This window comes from Xenopus laevis, chromosome 3L (genome assembly GCF_017654675.1).
Source record: "Xenopus laevis strain J_2021 chromosome 3L, Xenopus_laevis_v10.1, whole genome shotgun sequence".
Taxonomy (NCBI): Eukaryota; Metazoa; Chordata; class Amphibia; order Anura; family Pipidae; genus Xenopus; species Xenopus laevis.
The window spans coordinates 160,531,148-160,540,921 of NC_054375.1; the positions used below are offsets into that span (position 1 = coordinate 160,531,148).

The 9,774-nt window shown below is 37.3% G+C and overlaps 1 protein-coding gene and 1 pseudogene across 1 annotated transcript; both read right to left on the minus strand.

The window, feature by feature from the left end:
• Window positions 1–976: 976 nt before the first annotated feature.
• On the minus strand, window positions 977–1,628 carry LOC108710535 (annotated as a pseudogene).
• Window positions 1,629–4,106: 2,478 nt separating this feature from the next.
• LOC121401196 (olfactory receptor 5G3-like) lies at window positions 4,107–5,299 on the minus strand. Its single transcript, XM_041585532.1, has one exon. It carries the CDS (start codon window positions 5,013–5,015, stop codon window positions 4,107–4,109), a length of 909 nt encoding a protein of 302 aa, XP_041441466.1. The 5' UTR covers window positions 5,016–5,299.
• Between the last annotated feature and the right edge of the window lie 4,475 nt (window positions 5,300–9,774).

The following is a 9,774-nucleotide window of genomic DNA, read 5'->3' on the forward strand; positions in this document are numbered from 1 at the left end:
TTTCATATAAACTAACATAACGTAAAATATAAATGAGTTATAATTTTCACAAAGCATAATGGGATTGAATGTTCTAAATATGCAAATAAATATTATTAACAAGAGCTGGCAGTGACACAGCCCTTTGCCTAGCCTCTATGGCATTTAGAGATTATCCACTTAAATGAAAAAGTATAGGATCACGCAAACACTTCCATCACAACATATGTCATTCCAACACGTTGCCATGTGTTTAGCTGTGCCCAGTAAGCCTCAACTTTCCCATCCCGTCAGCCATAGGGAGAGAAAAACCTACCAAGTCTTCTTCATTTCCAATTTATCAAAGTTGATCAATCACAATAGTAATTTCCAATCCATGTCAAAGACTGCCTGTCAACAACATAGCCCTCTGCCTATTAGAGATAGGAATACCTAAACACTTCTACCACAAAAGCTGTCAGTCACATAGCCCTTTGTCTAGCCTCTAAAAAAAAATTAAAGATCAACCAAGCACTTCCATCACAAAGTTTATTTTACCAAATTATTTCAAATTCCGAATGTGTTTCAGAACTCTTTCTCTCACGTCCTTTCTCTTTCCTCCTTCTGCAATAATTTGGTTTACTCCATCAAGCTCATCCTCATCCAACCAATCAGTCAGGTATTCCTGTATTTCTTTATCAGATCTGGTCATCCAAAATCTGTACAGCTTCTCACCTCTTGTCCAGTGTACCCCACTGGTTTCACTTGAAACACTTTTTTCTCTCCTGGAACACTCTCAGAAACATTACTTACAATATGAGTCACTTTCTTTTCCGGCTGCTTCCGTTTTACAGAAAAACTTTCTTTTTTCTTCTTCTTCCATTTCTTTTGGCAAAGAAACTTGACTCAAAGGTACTTCACTGGACACCACCAGCTTATGTGGCTCACTGAGGTTATCCACGGATTCTGAATCCTTCAACTCTTTTCTCTGGTTTTCCATCTTATCACCTCTTTGTCGTCACTTAGCGTACAAATGACCCATCACAAAGCACAAATTGCACTTTTTAGGGTACATACAACTCTTCATCTCATGAGACAAATCTACACAGTTCTGACAGACTTTACAGACATTGGACTGATGACCATAGCCTCTGCACCTTCTGCAAAAGACAGGCATTCCTCTGAAGAAGATATCCAGATTCACACTTCCCAACTGGAACCGAGCAGGTGGAAAAACTCAGTCTTTGAACTTAACTTTGTATCTAACTTTACAAGTCCAGATATCAATCTCGTTCAAAACTTTCCCGGCTAAGCTCACTTTCTCACAAGACTTGCACAAAACAAATTCCACTTCATTCAAAGACACATGAGTAGAATAAGATTTCACTACTAGAGTGATTTCCTCTGTGGGAAAATGCAGCATATCTTGTAGCCATTCAATCTCACGTCAATCCAATTTTCCAAAAAAATCCTCATAAAGCTGAGGTAAACTCCTTCTCAACAAAGGTGAAATCATACACCCCTCTCTTTGGATAATCTTGGATGGCCAAGATCTCTTCTTTCCTCACATGGTAGAAGAGCTTCTTCTCTTGCTTCGAAGTCTTCTCATCAATAACACAGACCGTATTCTTGATCTGGGCAAAACCTGGAATGACATGCTCATCTGCCATTTCTCTGCACAGGAGCACTACCGGTTTCCCCCTCAGAAAGGGTTACCACCAGTCTGTCAGCAGATCAAACCGCCCAGGTTCAAACTGTCAGTCTCATGACAAGATCTGACATTACAACACATAGCCATGTGGTATGCTGTGCCCAGCAAGCCTCTACTTTCCCATCCCGTCAAACATAGGGAGAGAAAAACCTACTAAGTCCTATACATTTCCATATCAGTCAAAATTGACAAATCACAAGAGGAATATCCAATTCATGTCAAATCCTGTCAACAACATAGCCCTTTGCCTATTAGAGATTACCCACTTACATGAAAAAGTATAGGATCACCCAAGCACTTTCATCACAAGATCTGTCATTCCAACAAATTGCCATGTGTTAAGCTGTGCCCAGCAAGCCTTCGCATTCCATGAACCATTGGGAAAGAAAAACCTACCAAGTCCTCAACATTTCTTATTATTAAAAATGACCAATCACAAGAGATCTTTCAAATCCATGTCAAACAAAGGATTTTAACAGCATAGCCCTTTCCAAGCCACTTTGACTATTGAGTTTTTCCCATTTACAAGGACAAGTATATAAAGAGCCAAACACTTCCATTACTAGAGCTATCAACCAATCTCATTGCCATGCTTTAATCTATACCCAGAAAGCTTCAACTTTACCAATTTTGAAATGATTTGGAAAATGATTTGGAAAATGATTTGCAAATTGGAGTGATATCACCCCCCTCCCTTCCCCCCCCCAGCAGCCTAACAACAGAACAATGGGAAGGTAACCAGACAGCAGCTCCCTAACACAAGATAACAGCTGCCTGGTAGATCTAAGAACAGCACTCAATAGTAAAATCCAGGTCCCACTGAGATACATTCAGTTACATTGAGAAGGAAAAACAGCAGCCTGCCAGAAAGCATTTCTCTCCTAAAGTGCAGGCACAAGTCACATTACCAGGGGCAGCTGGGAAATTGACAATATGTCTAGCCCCATGTCAGATTTCAAAATTAAATATCAAAAAATCTGTTTGCTCTTTTGAGAAATGGATTTCAGTGCAGAATTCTGCTGGAGTAGCTCTATTAACTGTTGCGTTTTGAAAAAAAAACAATTTTGCCCATGACAGTGTCCCTTTAAAGAACAAATAGGTACTGTATTAAGACCTTTTGGTTAAACTGTATCTAATCTAAATCCAATATGAGTCACCTCTGTCAATTTCTCCACTTTTATTAGTGAATTACATATTAAACGGTTAAGACAATGAAAACCTCCTCTGACCCCTTCCACCAGCCATTGTGAGAGGGTTGTACATGTTTAACGGGTTTTAGGAAACATCCTGCTTACTAATAAAATCAAGTTTGTGTGTTTAAATGCAATAATAGGGGTCTATTAATTTTTATTCAGATTTTTTTCATGCATCATATTTTTTCTGAAAAAATGTAATTTTTTTAAATCTTTCTAAAACTCGAAATAAATTTGAGATTAATTAAGTGTAAAAACCATGAAAAAAAACAATACAAAACTTCTCAAAGTAAAAGTCCCAAAGAAGTCAATGGGAGCTGTGCTGATCCCATTCAGATTTTTAGAGGGTTTCGGATTGTTTTGGCTAGTAATTATCAGAAAAAAAGCAATTTTTAGAGGTTTTATTAATATTTTTTTCTGCACTTTTTCACGTTAGCACTTTCTATATTTGACTGTTGTAATAACTTTCATGGCATTCGTGATTTTAGTGAAATAGAGTTTAATTGTGGTTTCAAAAAGCTCTAATGCCACAAACATTTTACCTTTAATAAATTGGCCTCCCTCACTTATTATGACTGCCCACCAAGTGGAAGAAAATGCAACATGTGTAAAAAACTATAATTTGTACAAATTGTACAAAACTCTAAGCACTTGTGAGTACAACCAGGCAGAATGTAATGGACTTAATTAGCTTGTGTGTCAATTAACTCAAACCTGCTTCTCAAATGCATGTCAATACATAAATAATGCCCATGTGTAAGGGTGTCTAAGAAAATCAGAAAAGATGGCCCAGCTAAGACAGTATAGCATTAATAGCACTTCTACTTATTGCAGATCACAAGTTGTAAGAAACAATGGATTCATAGTTCTTCACCGAGAGTCAGAAGCTTCCCTTCAGCTGTGCCCTGGGTTTATCTGCACTTCCCAATATTGTTAGTCTGTTAGATGCCACTGCTAGTCGGGGTTTTTAAAGGGATTATATAAAAAAAACATTGCATTTTAAAAAACTCCAGAAGGTTAAATATTCTTTTTTTTCATTCTACCAAATTGAAAATATCGGCTAAATTAACTCAAAAGTTGCATTTACAACACATTAGCTCTTGGGTACAAAAAAATGTTCAAATATGACATTCACATCTCTGTTGAACAATTAATACCTAAAATATGTAATAATTGTGGTAAGTGTTCAAGCATTTATTTCATTTTATTTCTGGTTTTAACCGATTTTCATGTTTCTTCTTTTATTATTTAAAGGCTTCTTTGATATCTGCATTTCTTAGGCTGTAAATAAGAGGGTTAACCAATGGAATGACTATCGTGTATAACAGAGACAGAACTTTGCTTATGGTCTGTGATTGGTTTCTGGGGGGAACCACATAAATAGCAATGAGAGTCCCATAAAATATGGAGACCACAGCCAAGTGGGAGCTGCAGGTGGAGAAGGCTTTTTGTCTCCCGGTATTGGACACTATCTTTAGGATTGCATGGGCAATACATACATAGGAAACAATAATGAGTATAAAGGGGATGAAAACCACAGGGACTGTTTCAATGATTACTTCATATTCCACAAAAGAGGTGTCTGAGCAGAAAAGCTGAAGAAGAGGAAATAAATCACAAAAAAAATGATCAATGTTTTTGCGGTCACAGAACTGTTGTGTCCCTACTAAATTCACTGTAATCAATGCAAGGCCAAAACCAAGAGCCCATGCCATAAGAATTAACTTGACACAAACCCTGTGGGACATTATAGAAGAGTAACGCAGTGGGATACAGATGGCCACATATCTGTCATAGGACATTACTGCTAGAAGCAAACACTCAAAAATTTCTGAAGAACCCCAAAAATAGAGTTGTATTAAACAGCCACCAAAAGACATTGTAGCTCTGTTATTTAATACAGTTTGGAGCAAGGTAGGTACAATATTTGTGGATCCCAGTAGATCAGAGAAGGACAACTGTTGGAGAAAGAAGTACATGGGGGACTGGAGGTTCCGGCTGATTGACACCAACACTATGATGAGGACGTTCTCCCAAACTGTAATAATGTAAATCAGAAGGAACAGAGAGAACAGGGGAATCTTGAAGTTGTGGAGATTCTGAAACCCCAAGAGAACAATCTCACTGACCAATGTCTGGTTCTTCTCATGCATTTTCTGGGGTTAATATATAAGGAAAAGTTTAATCAAGAGTTATATATTAACTTTTTAATCTTTTTTGAAGATATTTAGTAATGGCTGCTACAATCATGAGTCAGAAGTGCTTTATAAATTATTTTCTTAGGTCTTATATATAATGAATATATTTAATAGCAATGTCATAAAAGACTTTCTATCGCCCCACTCATATTCCATCATTCTCGTCTTTGTTCCTCAGCATTCCCAGTGTATTTAGGGTACCAACAAGAACCCCAAACTTATGCAGCAGAATGTAGCCTTATAAGCAGATAAAAAACTAGCCCAAGTGATAGATGCCTGGAGAACTCTCAACTCACCTGGCAAAGATTATACACATTTTTGAACACAACCATGACACGCACAATACTATTGATTATTTAATCTTGTCTCATAATCATTTTGATTGTCTCAAATAGGTTTCTATGGAAACCATCACCTTGACTGACCTTCCCCTACATTGAACCCCCTTTGTTTTTTCCCCCTCCCGTAGAGTTGATTCCAGCCCTATCTGGTATACACCCATGACACAGTGGATACATTTTGGTTACTTCTTATGTGTTACTTGTTATGCTTCTTCTTCTTCACTGATTGTTCTTCTTTTCATATAACACACTTGCAAAAGCATTGCATTGTTCTTACTCTGTAATTCTGCCTTTTAACTGTTGGACCATTTCTGAAAAAGTAGAAATTAAAATTATAAATTAAAAAGAAAAAGAAGAATAGACAAGAGTAGAGCTAGCAGATGTTGGGAACTCTTCATGTTAAGCTGCCTGCAGATCCATCACTACACAGTGTTCAACCTGCTGCCCAGGAGCTGTCCAATGTCACTGATGAGACAGCACTGTCCCTGAGAGTATTCCAGTGAGTAAACTATAATCTTTGGGATGCTTATAAATAATTGGCCCTAGTGTAAAGACAGATTATGTGAGTGTGTGCGAGAGGAAAAATAAAAAAGTAGGCATGAATTCACTTTTTCTAAAAATGTTGCTGCAATTTGTTCTTGCCTGTTGTACATGGTTGCACTTAATGGATGTGTCTCTTTTGTCAATTTTATCAACTATAACTATAACATGGCAACATCAGTAAACAGTTATTTAAAAAAATAAAACCCTAAATATCTTCCTGGGATTACAGAAACCCTGGCACCCCCTCTACATCTCTCCTGGTAATGCAACAATGCCAAATGTAAGGGATCTTCTTGTAATGACCTTAAATAGATTAGATAGATTTCAGCATTTTTCCCCAGAATTTTGGCACAAGTGGGCGTTGCACCTGCAAATCAAATAGTAAGTGTAATATTTTATATTCCACTATTTTAAGAATATATCCAAAAGTTTGGATTTTGTCCAGATACTGTGGAACCATAGGAAGATGTCCATGAGCTTCTCCCAATGTGTAACCTGCTCTGCATTTCTCCTGCCATTTTGCTAACACAATACCAACCATTTCTTTCCAATGAAATCACTTTACAGGAAAGATGTTCTTGGAATATTATACTCACCTGATTTGTACCTACCAGAACCACCCCAGATACTGTGGAACCATAGGAAGATGTCCATGAGCTTCTCCCAATGTGTAACCTGCTCTGTATTTCTCCTGCCATTTTGCTAACACAATCCCAACCATTTCTTTCCAATGAAATCACTTTACAGGAAAGATATTCTTGGAATATTATACTCACCTGATTTGTACCTACCAGAACCACCCCAGATACTGTGGAACCATAGGAAGATGTCCATGAGCTTCTCCCAATGTGTAACCTGCTCTGCATTTCTCCTGCCATTTTGCTAACACAATCCCAACCATTTCTTTCCAATGAAATCACTTTACAGGAAAGATGTTCTTGGAATATTATACTCACCTGATTTGTACCTACCAGAACCACCCTAGATACTGTGGAACCATAGGAAGATGTCCATGAGCTTCTCCCAATGTGTAACCTGCTCTGTATTTCTCCTGCCATTTTGCTAACACAATCCCAACCATTTCTTTCCAATGAAATCACTTTACAGGAAAGATATTCTTGGAATATTATACTCACCTGATTTGTACCTACCAGAACCACCCCAGATACTGTGGAACCATAGGAAGATGTCCATGAGCTTCTCCCAATGTGTAACCTGCTCTGCATTTCTCCTGCCATTTTGCTAACACAATCCCAACCATTTCTTTCCAATGAAATCACTTTACAGGAAAGATGTTCTTGGAATATTATACTCACCTGATTTGTACCTACCAGAACCACCCTAGATACTGTGGAACCATAGGAAGATGTCCATGAGCTTCTCCCAATGTGTAACCTGCTCTGCATTTCTCCTGCCATTTTGCTAACACAATCCCAACCATTTCTTTCCAATGAATTCACTACAGGAAAGATGTTCTTGGAATATTATACTCACCTGATTTGCACCTACCAGAACCACCCCAGATACTGTGGAACCATAGGAAGATGTCCATGAGCTTCTCCCAATGTGTAACCTGCTCTGCATTTCTCCTGCCATTTTGCTAACACAATCCCAACCATTTCTTTCCAATGAAATCATTTTACAGGAAAGATGTTTTTAAAATATTATACTCACCTGATTTGCACCTACCTCAACGGCACCAGATACTGACTGGGTAGGGAAGAACAGATCTCCCTTTATTAACCAGTGCCAATAACATCCACAGCTGAGAAACCTACAGAGAAATCTGTAGGAGACTCTGGGGTTTGGGGTCCTTGGAGGAATGTGATTAGTTTTCAGTAGAACAAAATTTTAGGTTCATAAATCTTTAAATCATCATATTTAATAACTGGGGGTACATTATTTATTATAATACATATATTTCAATGAGTTGTGAAACAGAAATTACATCACTAAGTATCAATTATAGGAATATAACTTACAGAATATTCATGGCCCGTGTGTATTTTGTCAGATATAATGTTTTTAGATTCAAGTCATTTTACTTGGTTTCAGCCTGTGCAGCTATCGGACCTCTTATACAGAAACCTGACCCAGAAAATGCTAAAGAATGGGAGAACCATCACCTATAGGGTCCATCTTAAACAGATAATTATAATATGTTAAATGTTTTCTCTTTTCTCTATAATAATACAGACCCTTACACTTCATGAGAACTAAGCTGCATAAATCCATATTGGGGCAAATCATAGTCTCAATTACTCCAGCTAAAACCTGTCAAAATCATGTAAAAGTCAATAGCAGATGTGCATTTTTACAATTTGAAGATGATTTAAGATTCATTTTTGAGGGTTTTGGGCTGTTTGATGCTGGTTTTTGACAGAAAATATGAAACATTTGTGGGTTTCAGTTGACAGGTCAAAAAAGTCTCCCAATTCAAATTGTCGCACGATTTTGTTGCAGCTTTTCCAGCATCGTTTTTTTTTTGTTCAGATTTTTTTAGATGATGGTTTGGAGTTTAGTTTGGTCTCAGTTTTTTTTAATAAAAATGAGAAAAAAAATTGTTTTAATAAAAAAATAGTTGACCACCATTATTGAGGAGTTAACATATTAACAACTATTTCCATAGTTGTGTTAATGACACAACTATGGAAAGTTCCACTATTGAAAACTTGTAGAGATTTTGAGCAAATGTTAACTGAAAAACTAAATGTTGGGTGGGATATAGCACCATTAGACAAGGCTTCTTATATGAAACCACTGGATTTGAGATGAAGAAATGTCTTAGTTTTATAAAAAGGGATGAAGAGTTTATTAATAGCTGGAATATAATTATTTATGACTGTTCCTTTAAATTAATGGAACTAATAATCGAGTATAAAACCAAATTGCACACTGATGTTAAGATGGCTCTGTGGTGGTCTGAAAAAGAGATGGAACCACTTAAGGACTTAGCATAGGCAACCATATAGTATTTTGACTAGTAATCCTAAAAAAACATTCTTGTGGATACTTACCACTTTGGTTGATGGCACATTAGAAAAAGGCATACTACATACAGTTGTATTAGATTATGACATTTCCAATACAATAGTTGTCCCTGCTTTTGATCACCTTCCAAATAAGCATAAGGAAACCAGGCCACCTGTAGGAAGCCCTATAATTTCAGGGGTTGGTTCCTCAATGAATATTTATCAGATTGGGTGGATGCCCACCTACAACCCTTAGTGCTCTGGTTGAATGCTATACAAGAGTCACTTCACTAAAAACTTTTTGCCAATACTTTTCCATAGGACCCATAAGAAAGGTATAAGTATATCTATCCCAATATGTTCCGGGATCAATCAATCAATCAATCAGGAAGTTGCAGTAGGTAATGTATCAGCCGTATATATAGTAGAGTTTCCAGGAGCATTAGGCAAATGTTATAAAATAAAAACATATATCAATATAATATTGTGCCAATGTTATAGTTCATAACCTGTTTACAATGTGCTCAACAATACGTTGGCTGCACAATGAGATCAGGAAAAATGAGAGTGAGGGAACATTTTCTCCAGATTAGACATCCAAAATACAGGGGTAACAGCAAAGTAACAAGGCACTAAATGTACTAATAGTGATACAAGTCAATTTTGGGCAGACAGTCACGGTAAAGGCGTAGACAGGAGGTGTAGTCAGATCAGGCCGGGTTGGGGCAGGCAGAGTACAAACGGAGTCAGGCAGGCAAGGGTCAAACCAGGAAATCAATCAGAAAGGGGTACAGACACAACAGAGTCAATAATCAGGCAAGGATCAGGATTCAGAAGTCAGGATCATCAGTAGCAGGC